The sequence below is a fragment of the Panthera pardus genome, unplaced genomic scaffold, assembly GCF_024362965.1.
Source record: "Panthera pardus isolate Hobbes unplaced genomic scaffold, ASM2436296v1 HiC_scaffold_7, whole genome shotgun sequence".
NCBI lineage: Eukaryota > Metazoa > Chordata > Mammalia > Carnivora > Felidae > Panthera > Panthera pardus.
The window spans coordinates 44,679,105-44,704,923 of record NW_026527002.1 but is presented as its reverse complement, the minus strand read 5'-3'; the positions used below and the strand labels follow the sequence as shown (position 1 = coordinate 44,704,923).

Here is a 25,819-nt window from a genome sequence, read left to right as displayed (position 1 = left end):
ATCCACGGGATACAGGTGTGCTGTTTTGAAGGGACACATGTACTCCCATGTTTATAGCAGCACTATCAACAATAGCCAAAGTATGGCAAAAGCCCAAATGTCCATCAATGGATGAATGGATAAAGATGTGGTATATGTATACAATGGAGTATTACTCAGCAATCAAACAGAATGAAATCTTGCCATTTGCAACTACGTGGATGGAACTGGAGGGTATTATGCTAAGTGAAATTAGAGAGACAAAAGTCATATGACTTCACTCATATGAGGACTTTAAGAGACAAAACAGATGAACATAAGGGAAGGGAAACACAAATAACATAAAAACAGGGAGGGACAAAACACAAGAGAGTCATAAATATGGAGAACAAACTGAGGGTTACTGGAGGGGTTGGGGGAAGGGGGATGGGCTAAATGGGTAAGGGGCACTAAGGAATCTACTCCTGAAATCATTGTTGCACTATATGCTAACTAATTTGGATGTAAATTTAAAAAAATAAAAGATAAAACAAGTTAAAAGAAAAAGAAAAAAAAATGTAGGAGAAAAAAAATAGAACTACCATATTATCCAGCAATCCCACTTCTGGGTATATATCAAAAGAAAACAATATCACTATTTCAAATAGATACCTGTACTCTCATGTTCACTGCAGCATTATTCACAATAGCCAAGATATGGAAATAACCTAAGTGTCCATCAATGGGTGAGTGGGGACACAGACAGGAGGGAGGGAGCGTGCGCGCGCGCACACACACACACACACACACACACACACACACACACGGAAATATTATTCGGCTGTAAAGATACAGAAATCCTGCCATTTGCAACAACATGGATGAAACTGGAAGGCATTGTGCAAAGTGAAATAAGCCAGACAAAAACAAATACGGTGTAGAATCATTATGATTCCACTTAGTGTAATCTAAAAAAAAATAAAAAAATAAAAACATGTCAAACTCATAGAAACAGTAGAATAACATTTGACAGGTCCCAGGTGAAATGGGCAATATTAGTCAAAGGGTACAAACTCCCAGTTACAAGCTGAACACGATCTGAGATTCTAATGTATGGCTTGGTGACGATAGTTAATGATACTATATTATATACTTGAAATTTGCTAAGAGTAGATCTTAAGCATTCTCATGTTTACAGCAGCACTATCGACAATAGCCAAATTATGGGAGGAGTCCAAATGTCCATCGATGGATGAATGGATAAAGAAGATATGGTATATATATACAATGGAGTATCACTCAGCAATCAAACAGAATGAAATCTTGCCATTCGCAACTATGTGGATGGAACTACAGGCTATTACGTTCAGTGAAACTAGTCAGCCAGAGAAAGCCAAATATCATATGACTTCATTCATATGAGGACTTTAAGACACAAAACAGATGACCATAAGGGAAGGAAAGCAAAAATGTAAAAACAGGGAGGGGAACAAAACATAAGAAACTCTTTAAATATAGAGAACAAACAGAGGGTTAGTGGAGGCATTTGAGAGGGGGGATGGGCTAAATGGGTAAGGGGTTATTAAGGAATCTACTCCTGAAATCATTGTTGCACTATAAACTAACTTGGATGTAAATTAAAAAATAAATTTTTTTTTAAAAAAGCACATAAACAAAAAGCTTTGTTCCTTTTCACTAGTTTTTACTAATATTTTAAAGTTTTGGTTTAGATAAAAAGATTTTAAGTTTTTTTTTTATGAAAAGTATTCTGTAAACAGACTTGAAGATGGTTACATTTATCAGGTCAAAAGATTTTAAGTTTTTTTCTTACTTTCTAGGTGATCGAAAGATCAGAATAAATAAGTTCTTTAAAAAAAAATTTACTACTACTCTCTTCAAGCTGTAGAAGCCTTTTTTATAAGACTTACTAATACAATGAGCAAAGAAAGCATATACACTAGAATAAGAACTATGTAGCAAGTTTTGCCCTATTTTACAGATGAGACCCACAGAGGCTAAAAAGCAAGAATATGCAAAAGGATAGGAGCATTTAGTTAATGCTGGATCCACAGGTATTTCTATGATTACACTAGAGTGAGCTAGTTAAACAAATCAGTCCTGGACCACTGACGATATGTCATGAATAAATTTCTGTAAGGTCCAAAACAAAAACAACAGTTCACAAGTAACAAAATCTGAAGAATCTAAAAGGTGGGTATGATGACAGATGTCTCTCAGAGTAAAGTTAAATATTCTCAGTGAAATATCTGTCAAAAATAATTCAGTGTGGACATAAAGGCGGCCTTTATTTTACCTAACACAACAACTTGGGTCACCTTGTCAATGAAAAAAAAATCTCTATAAAACTACTTACAGAGACATGTTAAGGCAGTATATTGTAACTATTATCACTAGAGTCACCCTCAATCATAATGAATCTCTGTTTCTAAGTCTCCTTAGAAGATTATACAAATATCTTGGCAATGCTTTTCAAGGCACTGATGGATAGGAAATCAACAAATGTTGTTAGAATTAAATTGAACTTTACAGACTAGACGTGCCTTCTTATCAAGGCATTTAGCAATATATTTTTATAATGACCTTTTCAGAATTAGACCTCAGATTTCTAACTTTTAAGTTGTATTTTATTACATTCTCAAGTATCAATAGTATTTTTAACAGATTCATATCTAGAACTCTAAACAATCCCTTCATTTAACCAACCATCACACACTAACTGTATTTACAAAGTATTTTCTTCATTTTGATTCTACAATGTAATAACTTGAAATAATTTAATATGGGCTCATTCAGTCTTATTAGTACATGTGTAATTTTTAACTTAATTTCCTACACTAGTCAAAACTTAAAATAGGAAAATAAAGTGTTTAAAAATATGTTTCATCTATACTGTCTTCCTGAAAAATTAATTCCAATCACTAACCTAAGTATTACTCTCTGGGGATGTACACTACTGAATAATTTGTCCAAATGTCAACTATAATTTTCAAAAATCCTTTCTACCTCAAAATTTTAAACATCTGCAAAAAATACTTATTTTGAGAGTAGTTTACATTCATGACACTTGACCTTTTGCTGTACACACCACAAAATTCAAGTCTCAAATACCATGCAAGCAGGAAATCTGATCATTCCTGCAGTAGCCATCTGCATGGTCCAATATCAAATATTAGTTCTAGGTTACACTAAGTCATGTGTTACAAATCTTTTCTGCAGCCTCTATAATTAGTCGTAATTTGCCTCTTTTAAAATGTGTTTCTTATGGGACATCTGGCCTTGAAACTTCCACCTTCCCATTGAAAAAAATAGTGTCTGGATTTTCTTTTTCTCTTAATATGGAGCACTCCATGGGTGGTATAACCAAGTCCAGACTTTTAAAAAAAAAAAAAAATGTAAATTCCAGGAACAGATGATGATTAAGAACCATTTGAGAATTACCAAATATAAATGTAAAATAAAACTTTTGCTGTAATATAACTATCTCACAGATTTCTAAATCAATCTCCCATGTATTTTAAGTTTACAAAATAAATTCTCATGGGACTATAACATCGGTCTACTTACTTCCAGAAACTATATCAGTTAAATTGGATAATAAAAGATTTGGAATCAAAGATTTCATACAAGGAAAAAAAGATGAGCCTAGTGGGTTGATATGAAACTCAAAGTATCTTCTTAAAATAGGAAATGATTTTAACATCATAAATAACCTTAATTTCACAGATACCGAAGTTATATTTAGGATACACTAAGATTGCCTTAATGTTTAATAAATTAGTAATTTAAGTGTAACAATTTAATAATACTCATCAACTCATTTGATTCTAGAAAACATTTTTTTTTTTTTTTAACATTTATTTTTGGGAGAGAGAGCACGCACATGTGCGTGCGAGATAGGGAGAGTCAGAGAGAGAGGAGACACAGAATCTGAAGCAGGCCCCAGGCTCTGAGCTGTCAGCACAGAGCCCGATGCAGTGCTCGAACTCATGAACTGTGAGATCATGACCTGAGCCAAAGCCAGACGCTTAACCAACTGAGCCACCTAGGCACCCCTAGAAAGCATTTTTTAAACCTGAAAGTAAAATAGGAGCTAAGGAAAAAGTAATAAAAATAAAAGACACTACTTTTATGTAAGATGAAAATGAAAAAATTTATAATATGTTGCTATCAGACTTATTAGCTTTCCAGATTAATTTTTGCTAGAAACTGTAAAAAAAGTATTACACTTTTACAAGAAAAAAATATTAAAAAATAAATGTAAGATGGGTCAAAGAAAAGGAAGTCAGAAAAACAAAAAAGAAAACAAAGAATCAGTTTCTGATGCCAAAACTTCAAAGAAATTTGATAGGTTTCTTAAATTCCACGTATGAGTGAAATCATATGATATTTGCCTTTCTTTGACTTATTTTGTTTAGCATAATACTCTTTAGTTCTATCCATATCATTGCAAATGGCAAGATTTCATTCTTTCTTATGGCTAAGATTCCATAGTATATATACACCACAGCTTCTTTATCCATTCAAACCAGCAAAGGGGGAAAAAGAGAGAGAGAGAGAGAGAGAGAGAGAGAGAGAGAGAGAGAGAGAGAGAGGCAAACCAAGAAAAAGATTTTAAAATATAGAGAACAGTTACCAGAGGGGAGGTGGGAGTGGAGAGGGGTGAAATAGGTGATGGGGATTAAGGAGTGCACTTGGGATGAGCACATGGTGTGGTATGTAAGTGTTAAACACTATATTGTACACCTGAAACTAACGTAACACTGTGCATTAATCAACTGGAATTAAACTAAAAACTTAAAAATTTTGACATGAAGGTAAATTCAAAATATTTTCATCTCAAAAAATGAGAAATTTTAATCTCATTTAGAAATGTCACATAAACAAAAAAATTACACAGGTCCTTGGCAAAAATTCAAAAACCTTCACCTAAAAATTGGACACAATGAAGTCCCACTGTTAGCTGATACAGATAATAAGCCATCTACATGATCCCTATAATAGTTATGATTACATTAAGTAAAATTAGTATGAAAATATCCATTAGAATGTTTATCCAAATTTAAGACAACCTTTCATAGTTACTTGTGACTTTACAATATGTTACTTTAATAAGCATGTGAAACAGTTAAGTATATGTAAGCTTTAGATAAAGACATATCAAACACTAATAACTATTAAAATTGGTTAACATAAACAACTAGATTCAATAACTTCTTACCTGTATTCCATCTTTAAGTTTCAAAATGCATTCCATTGTATTGATGGTAATTACCACTGGTTCTGAACCAAGCTTTGTCCATGGTACATGGATCCTCAACTCATGAATATGTCCACTTAAAAAAGTGAATGGTAATTTCAATTCCTTAAAACAAAATATTAAAGGTTAGTAAGTGCTTAATTTTTTCATTCTAATATCCAAATTACTTTCTGAAAAGAGAAATGAGGTTTCTAAAACAAAAACATTTTCAGAAATATTATTCAACAAAAAGTACCAAATAGTTTGTTAAACTATAGTTAAAGATACAACACAAAAATGTATTGTACAAGTTACTTTTAATAAGCTCCTTAACCTGCCTAGGTCTCCATTTCTTTTTCTGTTGAATGGATATAATATACAATACATGGTACATAATAAAGTTTCATACATGGTAGTGGCTGTAATAGTCTTAACAGACAGCATTAATTGAAATAACTGAATGGCATATTGTTTAAAACCTCCATCTAAAAAATATGTATTTAAAATGTGTTTTAAACAAAACAGGATCGTAAGGCAAGTTAAAAGGGTATGGAGGGAGCCGAGTTAGAAATAGGAGAGTGACCTAAAAAACAATTAACCTTGAAAAATAAAAAAAAAGTATTGAGCTTTATCCAATTAAAGATTGTACCTAGATACTATCTGGTCATAAAATTTAAATGTTTTCTGACTGGTTTCATTATTAGAAAAAAGGTTACAAATGAAAACATAAATGTCACCATAATCACTATATATCAGTAATTTGTTTCACTGATAAAATTTTTGTTACAAATCAACAAAGGAAAAAAATAAATTGTAGATTATAATTCAATCACATTTTCCCGTTATTTTAATTCTATTTGTGAAAGTTAAGATATACATTATTCATTCATCCAACAATTGCCCACCTACTTAGTTTAGCAACATAGTTAGCAATACAGTTAAACCTAAGCAGTATGGCAAACCACTGGGCAACTTGTTTAATGTATCTGTGTCACAGTTTCTTTATCTGTAAAATTTAGACAACAATATCACTGAGGATGAAATGAACTTACATAAAGTGCTTAGAATATTATCTTCCTCAAAGAGCAATTATTATAAAAAAGGTAACAACAAATGTGTGGGCCTCATGTATGTCCTCATAAGTATTTTTTCTTGCAAGAGCACAATACTAAAAATCCATTTCTACATTATTCTAGTGGTGTGTCACAATTTAAGTATTTGCCATTATTACATTAATTTGAAAGATGCAGTAGTTTCAAGTAAAAATCAACTGGCACATATATTTTGATCAGTGTCTATAACAAAACAATGTTTACCAAGCACTTACTATATACCAAGCACTTTACCTGCATACAATTATTTAATCCTTAAAAGAGCCCTAAAAGGTAAATACTATTATTCTACCAATTTTACAGATAAATCTGAGGCATTCAAAGGTCAAATAACTGCCCATAATGACACATTCTGGAAAATCAGGACTCAAAACTGGAAAATATGATGTCCTTGCTCTTCACTACAACTATACTGCATCTATACTTCCATTATGAGCACTTACTACTCTCCATTGGCTATGCACCTATTTGGACAATGAGCCCATGATATTGCCATCTCTACCACTTTCTCATGTGTATAACAATGATACATTTATGAAATGGCTACCAAAGTTGCAGTTTATGGGTACAAATTGGGTTTTCTCAGGAAGAAATTGAAAAAGCACAGGAATCAAGAAGTCAGTATCATCAGAATGCTACTCATCAACTTAACTACTATCTAAACACTAACACAAGAGGCAGCATTCTATATTTGAACATGGAATTTTAAACCATATCACCCATGTTGGAAATCCAGTTGAAGTCAAACATTTATTAATCATCTGACCATAAGCAAGATCATTTCCGTTTCCTCAGAGTTGTGATAAATAAATGAGAATACATTTATGTCTCATAAAAGACAAAACACAAATATTGTTATAACAGACCATCTTTTTTTTTTTTTTTTTAACATTTATTTTTGAGACAGAGAGAAACAGAGCATGAACGGGGGAGGGGCAGAGAGAGAGGGAGACACAGAATCTGAAGCAGGCTCCAGGCTCCGAGCCATCAGCCCAGAGCCCGACGCGGGGCTCGAACTCACGGACCGTGAGATCGTGACCTGAGCTGAAGTCGGACGCTCAACCGACTGAGCCACCCAGGCGCCCCAGACCATCCTTAATGTAACTATATAAACAATTTTCATTCCTTTTACTTCAAGATATATAGTACAACTTTAAAATATTTTATTCACTTATAACCATTAAGAAATACATTGTGAAAAACACATTCCTAAAACCAGAACATCTATGACTGCACAAAGTTTATTAGTAACAAAGAATTTAAGAAGGGGGTTGAATTGTTCTCAAAAACCAAATTCTAGGTGGGCTATCACAAAATATTCTAAAAGAAAACAGATATACTTTAAATTTAACAAACAACAAAAGCAAATATAGACAAATCTTAAAAACCTTCAGGCAGCAAAGAAAACATTCAAGAGAGTGAAAAAGCAACATATTGAATGGGAGAAACTATTTGCAAACCATGTTATCTAATGAAGGGTTAATATCTGAAACAACAAAAAGTAATCAATCTAAAAATGGGTAGGGGTGCCTGGGTGGCTCAGTCAGTTAAGCATCTGTCTTGGGCTGAGGACATGATCTTGCAGTTTGTGAGCTGGAGCCCCGCATTGGGCTCTCTGATGTCAGCGCGGACCCTGCTTCGGATCTTCTGTCCGCCTCTCTCTGCCTCTCTCTCAGAAATAAACATTTAAAAACTAAAAACTTAAAAAAAAATTTTTTAATGGCTAAATGACTGGGGTACCTGGGTGGGTCAGTCAGTCAAGCGGATACTTGATCTCAGCTCAGGTCATGATCTCACAGCTTGTGGAATTGAGCCTCACATCAGGCTCTATGCTCACGGCACTGAGCCTGCTTGGGATTCTCTCTCCCTCTCTCTCTGCCCCTCCTCTTCTCACTCTCTTTCAAAATAAATATTTTTTTTTTAATGGGCAAATGACTGAATAGACATAGAATACAATACAACCGGCCAACTAGTACAACATATGAAAAGATGCTCAACATCACTAATCAGGAAAATGTAAATCAAAACCACTATGACCTACCATCTCACACCTATTAGAATAACCACTATCAAAAAACAAAACGTAACAAGGGCTAACAAGTATGTGGACAAATTGGAACTTTTATGCCCTATTGGAGGAAATGTAAAGTGATGTAGCCACTAAAGAAAACATTATGAAAGTTCCTCAAAAAATTAAAAATAGAGCTTCCATCAAAAATCAGTTCTGAGTATATACCAAAAAGAACTGAAAGCAGGATCTCAAAAAGATATTTGCACAACCATGTTCACTGCAGCATTATTCACAATAGTCAAAAGGTGCAAGCAGTCTAAATATCCACTGAAAGATAAATGGATAATGAAAATGTGGTATATAGAATCAAATATTATCTTTAAAAGAGGAAATTCTGTCTTGTGCTACAACATGAACATGTTGAAGACATTATGCTAACTGAAATAAGCCAGTCACAAAAAGACAAACATTGTAGGTTTCTATTTATATAAAGTATCTAAAGCAGTCAAAATCTTAGAAAGTAAAATCATGATTGCCAGAGGCTGCAAGGGTATGGGGAAGAAAATGTAAATTGTTGTTAAATGGTTATAGAGTTTTAAGTTTTGAAAGATGAAAAAGTTATAGAGATCTGTTCAACAATGTGCATATAATTAACACTGTAATACTTAAAAATGGTTAAGATGATAAATTTTTTGTTATATGCTTTTTACTACAAAATAAAAAATGAATACAGGACAGGACTTCAAGAATTCCGAATTAGGAAGCTGGCAAATCCTCTTTCCAAAAAGCAATGACAAAACTGGACAAAGTTGTTAAAAATAACGGAAAATCAAGGGCAATAGCGAAGTCTAGCCTCAGGTCACAATATTTGTTGGTACAAGCAACAAAACAGCAGACTTGCCAGAAAATTAAGATAGAGATCGTGAGAACAAAATAGCCAAAGATGGCCTAGCTATGATTTCACATATCCCTGATAGTCTGGAAAGCTACCTGCATTTGCCCCATTGTGCTTACTCAGAGGAAAGGGAACTAACAAGCTACTCACTCATGGTTGACCAAGAGGCTGTGTAAATCCAGTAAGTTAAAAATATATAGATATGGATATATACACACACACACACACACACACATCTATATATATCTATATATACACGTCCATATGTCGATGTGTGGATATACACGTCCATATGTCGATGTGTGGATATACACGTCCATATGTCGATGTGTGGATATACACGTCCATATGTCGATGTGTGGATATACACGTCCATATGTCGATGTGTGGATATACACGTCCATATGTCGATGTGTGGATATACACGTCCATATGTCGATGTGTGGATATACACGTCCATATGTCGATGTGTGGATATACACGTCCATATGTCGATGTGTGGATATACACGTCCATATGTCGATGTGTGGATATACACGTCCATATGTCGATGTGTGGATATACACGTCCATATGTCGATGTGTGGATATACACGTCCATATGTCGATGTGTGGATATACACGTCCATATGTCGATGTGTGGATATACACGTCCATATATGTCGATGTGTGGATATACACGTCCATATATGTCGATGTATATATATATATATATATATATATATATATATATACACATGTCCATATATGGACATGTATATATATATATCCATATATTGATATATAGATAGATGGGTCAGACTTATAAACTCCCTAAATTGAGAACATTATCCAGTCTATGCATATGTCCCATGACAAAGAGTGAAAGACTTACTGGTTCAATGGTTTAAAAAGCCTCTAGCCAATCACTAGCTGATGACTAAGTTATAGTGACCCAGGGTAATCCCTAGAAAGCCAGAGTTTAAAACACAAAGAATTGGGGGATGGGGAGAGGAAAAATATCAACCTTACAGGCCACACATTACAGGGGCAACACCACAAATGTAGTTCAGGCAAGTCACTGAAGAAATAAATAAACCAACAACACAAGAGATAGAGGAAATCAGAATTCAGAGTTGCTACAACTTGTTATCTAAAATGCTCAGTTTTCAACAAGAAACTATGAAACATGAAAAGTATACAAAGTAAATAGAAGCCGTCTCTGAAGGTAGTCAACTAAAGGACTTAGTTCACAAAAACTTCAAAACATCTATTATAAATGTTAAAAAAAAAAAGGAAACCATATTTAAATAATTCAAGGAACATAAGACAATGGTTCATCAAATAGAAAATATCAATGAGACAGAAATGACCAAGAAGAACCAAGTGGAAATTAAGGAATTGAAAAGTACAATAAGTTAAATCAAAAATTCACTAAAAAAAACTCACAATAGGCAAAAAAACAAAAAACAAAAAACAAAAACAAAAACAGAAAATCCACACCCAGACACACCACAGTGAAAATGTTGACAGCCAGACACAAAAAGAAAATCTTGAAATAAGAGACAAAAAATAGCTAACTTCTCATTACAAACAATAATGGCAAGATGGTACTCGGAGGAAATTTATAAAAGCAAAAAACAAAAAACAAAAACAAAAACCTGTCAACCAAGAATTCTATATCCAGCAAAAGTATTCCTCAAAAGTGCAGGCAAAATAAAGGAATACCAAATAAACAAAGACTCTGCTAATTCACTGCTAACAAAATACGAGAATTTCATCAGACTGAAAAGGAGAAACACCAAATGGTAATTCAAATCCACACAAAAAGCGTCAATGAATGTTATTTTACATAGATAATTATTAAAGGACAGTATAAGTTTTGTTTTCTCCTGATGTAACAGGCCATTCCCTAAAACATAATTATAAAATTATACTATTGAAATTAGAATAACACAAAGATGCAATTCATAAGACAAAAATACAAAGAAGAGGGAAGAAATGGAGCTATAATGGAAAAAGTTTGTGTTTTAATATAACAAATTTAGCATTAATTTCAAATAGACTGTTAAAAAATGGATGCATATTGAAATCCTTTGAGCAACTACTAGGAACAAAAAATTATGTGAAAATTAAAGGAATTAAAATGAAACACTAAAAAATATCTACTTAAAGTAGTAAAGAGGGCTCCTGGGTGGCTCATTCAGACAAGTGTCCCAACTCTCGATTTCAGCTCAGGTCATGATCTCATGGTTTGTGAGATTGAGCCCCATATCAGGCTCTGCACTGACAGCACAGAGCCTGCTTGGGAGGCTCTCTGTCCTTCATCTGCTTGTGCTCTCGCTCTCTCTCTCGAACACTTACAATAGTGAAGAATATGAGAAAAACAAAAAAGACACAAGACACATTGAAAATAGCAAAATGTTAAGTGGAAATCCAACCATGTGATTAAAAACATTAAATGTGGAGATATTAAACACTCTAACAAACGCAAAGACTGTCAGACTGGATTTTTAAAAAGATCCAACTACATGTTCTCTTCAAGAGATATACTTTAGGAGCACCTGGGTGGCTCACTTGGTTGAGAATCAACTCTAGATTTTGGCTCAGGTCATGATCCCAGAGTTGTGGGATCAAGCCCCAGTTCAGGCTCTGTCCCTGGCGTGAAGCTTGCTGAAGATTCTCTCTCTCTCCCTCCACCCCCTCCCCAACTCATACGTGCTTGCTCTACAAAAATAACTTAAAAAGAGAGACATACTTTGGATTCAAAAATAGGTTGACAATTAAAAAAAAAAAAAAAAAAAAGGTTTTTAACAGATAATTTTTTTTTTTTTATAGATACATTGGGGATTGCCAGAGGCATAGAGTGATAGAGCGGAGGGGAGGCAAAATAGGTGAAAGGGGCCAAAAGGTACAAACTTTGAGTTATGTAATAAATAAGTCATGGGGCTGTAACGTACAGCATGGTGACTTTAATGATACTGAACTGTATATCTGAAAGTTGCTGAAAAAGTAAATCTTAAGTTCTTATTACAAAAAAAAAATTTGTTAACTATGTATAGGGTGACAAATGTTAACTACACTTATTGGGGTAATTGGTCTTTTTGGAATATATAAAAATATCAATGGCACCTGGGTGGCTCAGTTAAGTATCTGACTCTTGATTTTCATTCAGGTCATGATCTCACAGCAGTGAGATCAAGCCCCATGTCAGGCTCTACGCTGGGTGTATAGCCTGCTTAAGATTCTCTCTCCTCCCCCCCCCCGCCCGCCCCTCCCCTGTTCACTTGCTCTCTCAAAAAAAAAAAAAAAAAAAAAAAAAAAAAAAAAAAAAAATCGAATCATTATGCAGTACACCTAATATTACACTGTTATGTCAATTATCCCTCAATCAAAAAACAGAAATTGGGAGTGCCTGGGTGGCTCAGTCAGTTAAGCATCCAGTTTCAGGCTCAGGTCATAATCTCATGGTTCATGAGTTCAAGCCCCATGTCAGGCTCTGTGCTGACAGCACAGATTCTGACCTGCTTCAGAATCTGGGTCTCCCTCTCTCTCTCTCTGCCTCTCCCCTGCTCACACTCTCGCTCTCTCAAAAATAAACATTAAAAAAACAACAACAGTAAATTAGACTCCAAGGAAGTCATGTGATCTAGTTTCTTGCCTGGAATACCTGAAATCAGGACATTTTCTTGCTATTTAGGGAAACGGTATAGATTCTCTTTTAGGCATACACAGTATTTTCATTTCTATGATCTTAGTTTCCAGCAGTGTTTCCGTCTCCCTGTTTTTCATATGACTGTTTTCCAATGTGAAAATTTTATCCCAGTCATGGCCTGAGATTGCAATGAACAAAATAAAATTTGAAAAGAGGTAAAGCTAAATAACATGCCAGTAAAACTTTTAAAGAGATGGTACCAGGCATGAACAACACAAAAATATAAGAATTAAAATTTAGTGTATTAGGAGAAAAAATATATATATTCATATATATACACTCACATGTACATTCATATATATACTCATATATATATATTCACATATACTCATATATAACCTACAAATATACATATATATTCATATATGTATAATGCAAACAGCAACCACAGTACAGCTGGAGTAATTACATTTTATCAAACAAAACAGACTTTGAGAAAAAAATTATTAAAGATAACACAAGATACTTGATAATGACATAGAGGTCTGTAAAACATATGTGAGCATAGCAACAGAACCCCAAAATACATAAAACAAAAACAAAAGTAAAAAGAAAAATAGTTTAACAATCATAGACTTTAATAATCACTCACAATAATGAATAGAAAGAAAAAAATCAATCCAGATATGGAACACTTGAACAATACTATCAACCAATCAAACCTGCAATCTATAAACCACTCCATCCAGCAAATGAAAAAATACACATTCATTTCAAGGAAAATCAGAAAGCATCTGTGCTAAATGAACATACAACATACAAAAATTTATGGGATGCAGCTAAAGACATGTGTAGCTGTAAACGCCTATAAGAACTACCTCAAACCAATAACCTACACTTCTACCTGAAATAGAAAAACAAGCTAAACCCAGGTAAACTAAATAAGTTAACCCAAACTAAACAAGAAAAAAAAAAAAAAAAAAAGACCACAATAGGCAGGGAAGTGGGAGGGCATACGCAGTCAAACTGTTGTAAGATTGTTCAGGAAATGGTAAAAGTACTAAGACTCTAATAAGTCAAATATGCATTTTGTAACCTTTAGGGTAAGCAACTGAAGCAATTCTTAAAACAGTAGGATTAAAAAGACTAAAGCAAGAATGACTAGCATGAAAGACGGACACATTTCAGAATGGTTCTTAAGTATGTTGAAAAATAACAGATCACTTAAATTTGTGTACACTTAACAATTTCTAGATATACAAGGTGGAAGTTGACAAAACTAAGAAGAAAAATAGATAAATACATAATCATAGTTGGAGATGTTAACATACCTCTCTTACTGATAGAACAAGCACACATGAAAATCCACATGGATTTCCAAGATTTTAAGAACTCATTAACCAATTTGAAGTAAATGACATTTATGGAAAAATACAGCAACAACTGCAGAATACACACTTTTTAATCACCTGTACATGGAACAATTACAAAACCAGACCATACAATAATTCATAAAGTATAATGGATTAACCTGATATAGAGACTATGCTGACAACACTGGAATTAAACTAGAAGTCAGTAATAAAGATAATTAGCAATTCCCCAAAGGTTTGGAAATTAAGCAACACACTTCTAAAAAACCCATGGATCAAAGAAAGTCAAAATGGAAATTAAAAATTTTTTGAATAATGAAAAACACAAAACTCTGTTACGTAACGCTAAATAGACGGTAAAGGGAAAAAGTCTATAGCATTAAATGCATATATTTCAACAGAAAAAGGTAGAAGAAGAAGGAAAAAAAAAAAAAATCAATGACCAAAGTTTTCATCTCAGGCGCTAGAGAAAACAACAGATCAACTCCAAAGAAAGTGGAATGGAAAACACATGCCAAAATAAAAAATTCCATGACAAAAGACAGCAGAAAAAAGAAAATTAGAAGAATCGAAGTTAGTTCTATGCAGATAAAATTAATAAAATCCCAGCAATACTGATGAAGAAAATGGAAATCACCAGTATCACAAAGGAAAAAAGGATATCACAACAGATCCTAGATATTTTTTTAAAAATGAGTCAACTTTAAATTGGACCAAAAAGCCAACTCTATGGTTTTACATATGACAATTTTGATCAGGGGCTGGGAAACTTTTTCAGTAAGGCCCAGATAGCATATATTTTAAGTGTCTGCAAGCCATGCACTCTCTGTCCTATCTACTCACATCTGCCATTTTAGTTTGCAAAAGCAGCCACAGATAATATGTAAGCAAATGAAAACAGCTGTGCTCCAATAAAATGTTACTTTAAAAAGTAGGCCCATTGTTTGCTGATCTCTGATTTTGAAGAAATGGAGAAATTCACTGTAAAACATACCTAACCAAAACTAACAAAAGATGAAAAATCTAAAAAGTGCTAGATCTTCTAAAGAAAATAAATCAAGAATTTAAAACTTTCCAAACTGAGAAAACTCCTGACCCACGACACCATGACTCATTTTCCCTAACATTTAAAAAACTTACAAAAGAACAAAGTTGGAGATTACACACTTCCTGATTTCAAAACTTACTACAAAGTTATGGTAACCAAAACAAAGTGATACTGATATAATGACAAATATACAAACCACCAAGGGAACTGTATTGAAAGCCCAGAAATAAACCCTCAAATCTATGGCCAGGTGATCTTCAAGGGTGCCAAGACCATTCAATGGGGAAAGGACTTCAACAAATGGTGTTGGTAAAACTGGATTTATAGAAACAAATGAAGTTAGATCTTTATACCATATACAAAAATTAACTCAAGATGAATCGAACACCTAAATGGAAAGCTACAACTATAAAGCTCCAAGAAAACAAAAAGCTTCATGACACTGCACTTGACAATAATTTCTTAGATAGGACACCCAAAGCCCAGGCATCAAAAGAAAAATATGTTGGACTTCATCAAAATTTAAAACTTTTCATCAAAAGACAGTATCAATAGACTTGAAGGCAACCCACAATGGGAGAAAATATTCATAAATCATGTTTCTGATAAAGGACTGGTAATCAGAACATATAAATAATTCCTACAACCCAATAACAACAACAAAAAACAGCACAATTTTAAATATGAGCAGAGCACTTGAATAGACATTTCTCCAAAAATATACACATAGCAAATAAGCACATGAAAAGATGTTCAACAGCAAGCATTATGAAAATGCAAATCAAAACCACAATGAAACACCATGTCACACCCACTAGGATGGCTGTAATCAAAAAAAAAAAAAAAAAAAAAGTCAAAAACAACAAGTGTTGGTGAAGACAGTGAGCAACTAGAGCCCTTGTACATTGCTGATAGGGATGAAAAATGGTATAGCCACTGTGGAGAATAGTATGGCAATTCCACAAAAATTTATTTTTATCATTTTTTTTTTTTTTTGAGAGAGAGAAAATGAGGAGGGGAGGGGCAGACAGGGAGAGGGAGAGAGAATCTTAAGCAGGCTCCACACCCAGCACGGAGCCCAACACAGGGCCCAGCTCTCACAGCCATGAGATAATGACCTGAGCTGAAAACAAGAGTTGGACACTAAACTGACCGCGCCACCCAGGCACTCCTCAAAAATTTAAACACAGAATTTCTATACAATCTAGCAATTCCACTTTTGGGTATATATCCAAAACAACTAAAAGGGACAAAAAATAGGTATTTGTACATCCATGTTTGCAGCAGCATTACTCACAACAGCCAAAAGGCAGAAGCAACCCAAATGTACATCAATGGATGAATGAACAAAATCTGGTATATACAATGGACTATTAAGTCCATTATTATTAATGGACTGAATATTAAGATTATTCAGTCTTAAAAAGGAAGGAAATTCTATACATGCTACAACATGAACGAACCTTGAACACATCATGCTATTAAGTTAAATAAGCCAGTCATAAAAGGATAAATATTGTAAGTTTCCATTTGTAAGGTTAAGAGTAGTCAAAGTTCATAAGTTCATAAAAACAAAAAAAGAATGGTGGTTGCCATTCTAGGTGGTTGCCTACCAGGGGCTGGTAAAAGAGAACAGGGAGTTAGTGGCTCAATGGATCTAGAGGTTCAGTTTAGGAAACTGAAAAAGTAATGGCTGTACGACAATGTAAATGTTATCAATGCCACAGAACTATACAATAAAAAATGGCTAAAATGGTAAATTTTGGCATGTATATTTTACCAAAATGGAAAAATATCTTACATAGACTCATATTATAAAAAGAGGAACTTCTTTGCAAATAATTTAGTGGAATCAATAAATCTATGATAATCAAAACCGGATAAGGACATTACAAGAAAAGAGAAATCACAGACCACAATCATTTATAAACATAACTGATACAAAACTAAATAAAAAGGGTGCCTGGGTGGTTCAGTCGGTTCAGTGTCCAACTCTTAATCTTGACTCAGGTCACAATCTCACAATTTGTGTGATAGAGCTCTGCACTGGCAGCCCAGAGCCTGCTTGGGATTCTCAATCTCTCTCTTCCTCTCTCTGCCCCTCCCCTGCTCTCTCTCACAATAAACTTTAAAAAAAAAAAAAAAAAAAAACTGGAGCACCTGGGTGGCTCAGTAGGTTGAGCATCCAACTTCAGTTCACGTCATGATGTCACAGTTATTGAGTTTGAGCCCCACATGAGACTCTCTGCTGTCAGACAGAGCCTGCTTAGGATCCTCAGTACCCTTTCCTCTCTGCCACTCCCCTGCTCATGCTCTCTGTCAAAAATAAACAAAGACAGGCCCGCCCTGACCAAACAATGGAGGCCATTAACCCAGTGCTGTTCTATGAACCAAACTTGGACATCTGATCACTATATTCCACTACCCAGTAAGAAATGATAAAGAGACGTATCTAGAAAGAAGTTGCTGCGGCCAAGGTCAAAGAGGTCCAGTGAACAGCCTTCTGAATGTTACTTTAAAGTCTCCCTCAAGCGATATTAATCAGAAGATGGCGGCGTAGGAGGACACTGGGCTCACCATGTCAGCTGACCACTTAGATTCCACCCACATCTGCCTAAATAACCCAGAAAACCACCAGAAGACTAGCAGAATAGACTCTCCGGAGCCAAGCATAGACGAGAGGCCCCCAGAAGAGGGTAGGAAGGGTGGGGAGGCGGTGCACACTACCCGGACTGACGGGAGGGAGCCAGGACGGTGGAGGGGCAGCCTGCCAGGCAAGGCAGAGCCCGAGTCTGACTTGCAAAAGCGGAGGGGTCGGACAGAGTGAGTCCTGACAGCCAGCGGAACTTAACATCTGGAATGTTATAAGTCAACAGCTCTGCTCCAAGAGCGGGAGGGCTAGAGGACAGGGAGGGAGAGTTGTTGAGCCCCAGAGGACACAGCTCAGGTTGGCAGGGAACAAAGGCGCTCGCCAGCACCATTTCCCTTGCCCATCCCCCAGCCAAAATCCCAAAGGGAACCAGTTCCCAACAGGGAACTTGCTTGCACCGCGCAAACACCCAACACCGTACTTCTGCGGATCCATCCCTCCAGTGGCAGGTCTGACTCCCTCCCGGAGCCGCAGGGCCCCTCCCAAAGGGGATCACTGAAGGAAAAGCGAGCTGAGCCTCCCCGTCCCGACCCTGTGCACCTTGCCAATCCACCCCAGCTAATACGCCAGATCCCATTGAAGCAGCACCACAAGCCTGGCAGTATGCAAGTAGCCCAGACAGGGGCCACACCACTCCACAGTGAGACCTGTGCCTGGGAGAGAAGGTAAGGTACACACCAGTCTGACTGGCCCTGGCAGTGGGCTGGGGGCAGATATCAGGTCTGACCGTGGCCCCGCCCACCAACTCAAGTCACTCCAGACAGGACAGGGGAAGAGCCCTGCAGTTCCCCACCACCCCAGGGACTACCCAAAATGACGAAACGGAGGAATTCTCCCCAAAAGAAACTCCAGGAAGTAGCGACAGCTAACGAACTGATCAAAAACGATTTAAGCAATGTAACAGAAAATGAATTTAAAATAATAGTCATAAAATTAATCGCTGGGCTTGAAAAAAGTATAGAGGACAGCAGAGAATCTATTACTACAGAGATCAAGGGACTAACAAACAGTCAGGAGGAGCTAAAAACTGCCATAAATGAGCTGCAAAATAAAATGGATGTGACCACAGCTCAGATTGAAGAGGCAGAGGAGAGAAAAGGTGAGTGAGAAGATAAAATTATGGAAAAAGAGGAAGCTGAGAAAAAGAGATAAAAAATCCAGGACTATGAGGGGAGAATTAGAGAACTAAGTGACACAATTAAACATAATAACATATGCATAATTGGGATTCCAGAGGAGGAAGAGAGAGGGAAAGGTACTGAAGGTGTACTTGAAGAAATCATAGGTGAGAACTTCCCTGGATCTGGGGAAGGAAAAAGGCATTGAAATCCAAGAGGCACAGAGAACTCCCTTCAGACGTAACTTGAATCAATCTTCTGAACAACATATCATAGTCAAACTGGCAAAATACAAGGATAAAGAGAAAATTCTGAAAGCAGCTAGGGATAAACATGCTCTAACATATAAAGGGAGACCTAGAAGACTCGTGACCGATCTCTCTCCTGAAACTTGGCAGGCCAGAAAGGAATGGCAGGAAATCTTGAATGTGATGAACAGAAAAAATATGCAGCTGAGAATCCCTTATGCAGCAAGTCTGTCATTTAGAATAGAAGGAGAGATAAAGGTCTTCCCAAACAAAAACTGAAGGAATTCGTCACCACTAAACCAGCACTACTAGAGATCCTAAGGGGGATCCTGTGAGATAAGGTACCAGAGACATCACTACAAGCATGAAACCTACCCACATCACAATGACTCTAAACCCATATCTTTCTATAATAACACTGAACATCAATGCACTAAATGCTCCAACCAAAAGACACAGGATATCAGAATGGATAAAAAAACAAGACCCATCTATTTCCTGTCTACAAGAGACTCATTTTAGACCTGAGGACACCTTCAGATTCAAAGTGAGGGGATGGAGATCTATCATGCCACTGGAAGTCAAAAGAAAGCTGGAGTAGCCATACTTATATCAGACAAACTACACTTTAAATTAAAGGTTGTAACAAGAGATGAAGAAGGGCATTATATAATAATTACAGGGTCTATCCATCAGGAAGAGCAACAATTATAAATGTCTATGTGCCAAATACGGGAGCCCCCAAATATATAAAACAATTAATCACAAACATAAGCAACCTTATTGATAAGAATGTGGTAACTGCAGGGGACTTTAACACTCCACTTACAACAATGGATAGATCATCTACACACAGGATCAATAAAGAAACAAGGGCCCTGAATGATACATTGGATCAGATGGACTTGGCAGATATATTAAGAACTCTGCATCCCAAAGCAACAGAATATACTTTCTTCTCGAGTGCACATGGAACATTCTCCAAGATAGATCACATACTGGGTCACAAAACAGCCCTTCATAAGTATACAAGAATTGAGATCATACCATGTACACTTTCAGACCACAATGCTATGGAAGCTTGAAATCAACCACAAGAAAAAGTCTGGAAAACCTCCAAAAGCATGGAAATTAAAAAACACCCTACTAAAGAATGAATGGGTCAACCAGGCAATTAGAGAAGAAATTAAGAAATATATGGAAACAAACGAAAATGAAAATACAATCCAAACACTTTGGGATGCAGCAAAGGCAGTCCCGAGAGGAAAATACATTACAATCCAGGCCTATCTCAAGAAACAAGAAAACTCTCAAATACAAAATCTAACAGCACACCTAAAGGAAACAGAAGCAGAATAGCAAAGACACCCCAAACCCAGCAGAGGAAGAGAAATAATAAAGATCGGAGAAGTAAACAATATAGAATCTAAAAAAAACTGTAGAGCAGATCAATGAAACCAAGAGTTGCTTTTTGAAAAAATAAACAGAATTGATAAACCTAGCCAGGCTCTCAAGAAGGGAGAGGACCCAAGCAGATAAAATCATGAATGAAAATGGAATTATTACAACCAATCCCTCAGAAATACAAGAACTTATCAGGGAATACTATGAAAAATTATCTGCCAACAAACTGGAAAACCTGGAAGAAATGGACAAATTCCTAAACACCCACACACTCCCAAAACTCAAACAAGAAGAAATAGAAAGCTTGAACAGACCCACAATCAGCAAAGAAATTCTATCAGTTATCAAAAATCTCCCAACAAATAAGAGTCCAGGACCGGATGGCTTCCCTGGGGAATTCTACCACACATTTAAATAATACCTATCCTTCTCAAGCTGTTCCAAAAATAGAAAGGGAAGGAAAACTCATTCTATGAAGTTTAGAATTCTATTCATTCCAGACTCATTCTATGAAGCCAGCATTACTTTCATTCCTAAACCAGACAGAGACCCAGTAAAAAAAGAGAACTACAGGCCAATATCCCTGATGAATATGGATGCAAAAATTCTCAATAAGATACTACTGAGCAAATCGAATTCAACAGCATATAAAAAGAATTATTCACCATGATCAAGTGGCATTCATTCCTGGGCTGCAGGGCTGGTTCAACATTCGCAAATCAATCTCATACATCACATTAATAAAAGAAAAGATAAGAACCATAGGATCCTGTCAATCGATGCAGAAAAAGCATTTGACAAAATTCAGCATCCTTTCTTAATAAAAACCCTCGACAAAGTCGGGATAGAAGGAACATACTTAAACATCATAAAAGCCATTTATGAAAAGCCCACAGCTAACATCCTCCTCAATGGGGAAAAACTGAGAGCTTTCCCCGAGATCAGGAACACGACAGGGATGTCCACTCTCACCGCTGTTGTTTAACATAGTATTGGAAGCGCTAGCATCAGCAATCAGACAACAAAAGGAAATCAAAGGCATCAAAATTGGCAAAGATGAAGTCAAGCTTTCACTTTTTGCAGATGACATGATATTATACATGGAAAATCTGATAGACTCCACCACAAGTCTGCTAGAACCCATACATGAATTCAGCAAAGTCGCAGGACAGAAAATCAACGTACAGAAATCAGTTGCGTTCTCATACACTAGTAATGAGGCAACAAAAAGACAAAGAAACTGATGCCATTCACAACTGCACCAAGAAGCATAAAATACCTAGGAATAAACCTAACCAAAGATGTGAAAGATCTGTACGCTGCAAACTATAGAAAGCTTATGAAGGAAATTGAAGAAGATATAAAGAAACAGAAAAACATTCCATGCTCATGGATTAGAAGAATAAATTTTGTTAAAATGTCAATACTACCCAAAGCAATCTACACATTCAATGCAATCCCAATCAAAATTGCACCAGCATTCTTCTCAAAGCTAGATCAAGCAATCCTAAAATTTGTATGGAACCACAAAAGACCCCGAATAGCAAAAGTAATTTTGAAGACCAAAGCAGGAGGCATCACAATCCCAGACTTTAGCCTCTACTACAAAGCTGTAATCATCAAGACAGCATGGTATTGGCACAAAAACAGACACATAGACCAATGGAATAGAACAGAAACCCCAGAACTAGACCCACAAATGTATGGCCAACTGATCTTTGACAAAGCAGGAAAGAATGTCCAATGGAAAAAAAGACAGTCTCTTTAATAAATGGTGCTGGGAGAGTTGGACAGCAACACACAGAAGAATGAAACTAGATCACTTTCTTACACCATTCACAAAACTAAACTCAAAATGGATAAAGGACCTGAATGTGAGACAGGAAACCATCAAAACCCTAGAGGAGAAAGCAGGAAAAGACCTCTCTGACCTCAGCCGCAGCAATTTCTTACTTGACACATCCCCAAAGGCAAGGGAATTAAAAGCAAAAATGAACTATTGGGACCTCATGAAGATTAAAAGCTTCTGCACTGCAAAGGAAACAATCAACAAAACTAAAAGGCAACCGACGGAATGAGAAAAGATATTTGCAAATGACCTATCAGACAAAGGGCTAGTATCCAAAATCTATAAAAAGATCACCAAACTCCACACCCAAAAATCAAATAATCCAGTGAAGAAATGGGCAGAAAACATGAATAGACACTTCTCTAAAGAAGACATCCAGATGTCCAACAGGCACATGAAAAGATGCTCTACGTTGCTCCTCATCAGGGAAATACAAATCAAAACCACACTCAGCTATCACCTCACGCCAGTCAGAGTGGCTAAAATGAACAAATCAGGAGATTACAGATGCTGGAGAGGATGTGGAGAAACGGGAACCCTCTTGCACTGTTGGTGGGAATGCAAACTGGTGCAGCCGCTCTGGAAAACTGTGGAGTTGCCTCAAAAAATTAAAAATAGACCTACCTTATGACCCAGCAATAGCACTGCTAGGAATTTACCCAAGGGACACAGGAGTGCTGATGCATAGGAGCACTTGTACCCCAACGTTTATAGCAGCACTTTCAACAATAGCCAAATTATGGAAAGAGCCTAAATGTCCATCAACTGACGAATGGGTAAAGAAATTATGGTTTATATACACAATGGAATACCACATGGCAATAAGAAAGAATGAAATATGGCCCTTTGTAGCAACGTGGATGGAACTGGCTAGTGTTAAGTGAAATAAGTCATACAGAGAAAGACAGATACCTTACGTTTTCACTCTTATGTGGATCGTGAGAAACTTAACAGAAGTCTATGGGGGAGGGGAAGAAAAAAAAGAGGTTAGAGAGGGAATGAGCCGAAGCACAGAGACTCTTAAAAACTGAGAACAAACTGAGGGTTGGTGGGGGGTGGGACGGAGAGGAGGGTGGGTGATGGGTATTGAGGAGGGTACCTTTTGGGATGAGCACTGGGTGTTGTATGGAAACCAATTTGACAATAAATTTCATGTTAAAAAAAAATAAAATAAACATTAAAAAAATAAAATAAACAAACATTAAAAAAACTAAACAGAATTTAGCAAATCAATGCCAACCACATATAAAAAGGTTAATATATAGTAAGTATGGGTTTTATACAAGGAATGCAAACTCCATATAAAAATTCAATGTGGGGCGCCTAGTCGGGTAAGCGTCTGACTTTAGCTCAGGTCATGATCTCACAGTTCATGGGTTTGAGCACTGCATCGGGCTCTGTGCGGACAGCTAAGAGCCTGGAGCCTGCTTCCAATTCTGCATCTCCCTCTCTCTCTGCCCCTCCCCCGCTCGTGCTTGCACTCTCTTTAAAAAAAAAGAAAAAAAAAAAAAAAAACACTAAAAAAAATAAAAATAAAAAAATTAAAACTCAATGTAATTCACCACATTAACAGAATAAAAGAAAACATACTAAAATGTAATCTCAATTACACTAAATGTAGTATTAGATAAAATTCAAATCCATTCATGATTTTAAAAAACTTGTAAAAAGGAAGAACAAAAAGTATTTATGTTTAAGAGTATTTATAGCTAGTAACATGCTCAATGGTAAAATACTGAGCACTTTCCTGCTGTAGTTGGGAACAAAGAAGAATGTTAATTTTCTACCCCACAGTGCAATAAAGAAATAAAAGGTACAAGCACTGGAAAGAAAGATGTAAAACTGTCACTATTTGCAAATGGCATGACTGTGTACATAGGCAATCCAAAAGAAAAGACCAAAAACTGTTAGACAAGTCAGAAAGGCCAATGAATGGAAGGTGAATATACTAAAACAATTGTATTTCTGAGTACTGATAACATACTTAGAAAATAATTTTTTAATTTTTATTTAAATCTAAGTTAACATACAGTGTAATAATGATTTCAGCAGCAGAAGTTAATGATTCATCACTCACATATAACACCCAGTGGTCATCCCAACATGCCCTCCTTAATGCCAATCGCCCATTTAGCCCATTCCCCCAACCCACATCCCTCAAGCAAGCCTCAGTTTGTGCTCTGTTTTTAAGTCTCTTATGGTTTGCCTCCCTCTCTGTTTATCTTATTTTTCCTTCCTTTCCCCTATGTTCGTCTGTTTCTTGAATTCCACATATGTATGAAATCATATGCTATTTATCTTTCTCTGACTGACTTGTTTCACTTAGCATAATACACTCTACTTCCATCCATGTTCTTGCAAGTGGTAAGATTTCATTCTTTTCGATCACTGAGTAACATTCCATTATATGTATATATGTATGTATGTGTGTATGTGTGTGTGTGTGTATAACACATCTCCTTTATCCATTCAGTCAATGGACATTTGGACTCTTTCCGTAATTTGCCTATTGCTGATAGTGCTTCTATAAACACTGGGGTGCATGTGCCCCTTCAAATCAGCATTTTTGTATCCTTTGGAATAAATACCTAGTTTTTATTGCTGGGTCATAAGATAGTTCTATTTTTAATTTGAGAAACCTCCATGCTGTTTTCCAGAGTGACTGCACCAGTTTGCATTCCCACCAACAGCACAAAAGTGTTCCCCTAGCTCTACATCCTTGCCAACATCTGTTGCTTCCTGAGTTATCAATTTTAGCCATTCTGACAGGTAGAAGGTGGTACGTCATTAATGATATATGTGCAATGCTTCTCAGAAAACTTCAAATCATTGCTGAGAAAAATTGAAGACCTAAAAATACACAAAGTAATGTTCTGCACATGGATTTAAAAACTCACTATGTCAACACAATATGTGTTAAGGTTAATTCCTCCCAGAGTAATCCGATTTGATGTAATCGCAACAAAAATGTCAGTGGGTTTCCCCTTTGGAGGAAAATTAATTCTAAAATTTACAATTTGAAATTAAAACATATATGGAAATGCAAAGGACTTACAACAGTTATGACAAGGAAAAAAGAACAGTTACACAAATTACACTATGAGATACCAAAATGTACTGTAAAAGTCAGTATGGTAGTGACACAAGAATAGACTAATGGGCTACAGAGCAGATACAGAGTTCAGAAATAAATCCACATACATTTGACAACCTGATTTGCAACTAAGACTTCAATTCAATAGAAAAAGAATGGTTCAACAAGT

The 25,819-nt window shown here is 36.0% G+C and overlaps 1 protein-coding gene across 9 annotated transcripts in view; it reads right to left on the bottom strand.

Moving 5' to 3' along the window:
* The window catches only part of VPS13B (vacuolar protein sorting 13 homolog B), an 801,572-nt gene that overhangs the window by 771,058 nt on the left and 4,695 nt on the right, over positions 1-25,819 (bottom strand). For 8 of the 9 annotated variants that reach the window (XR_002085466.2, XM_019468015.2, XM_019468016.2 and 5 more), the window contains exon 3: positions 5,198-5,341. The exons of the other annotated variant lie outside the window; for it this stretch is intronic. Coding sequence is in view for 7 of the 8 variants with exons in the window: in XM_019468015.2 (XP_019323560.2) it covers positions 5,198-5,341 (144 nt within the window). In the remaining variant the exon portion in view is untranslated. The remainder of the gene's footprint in view (positions 1-5,197; positions 5,342-25,819) is intronic. 9 annotated transcript variants of the gene reach the window in all.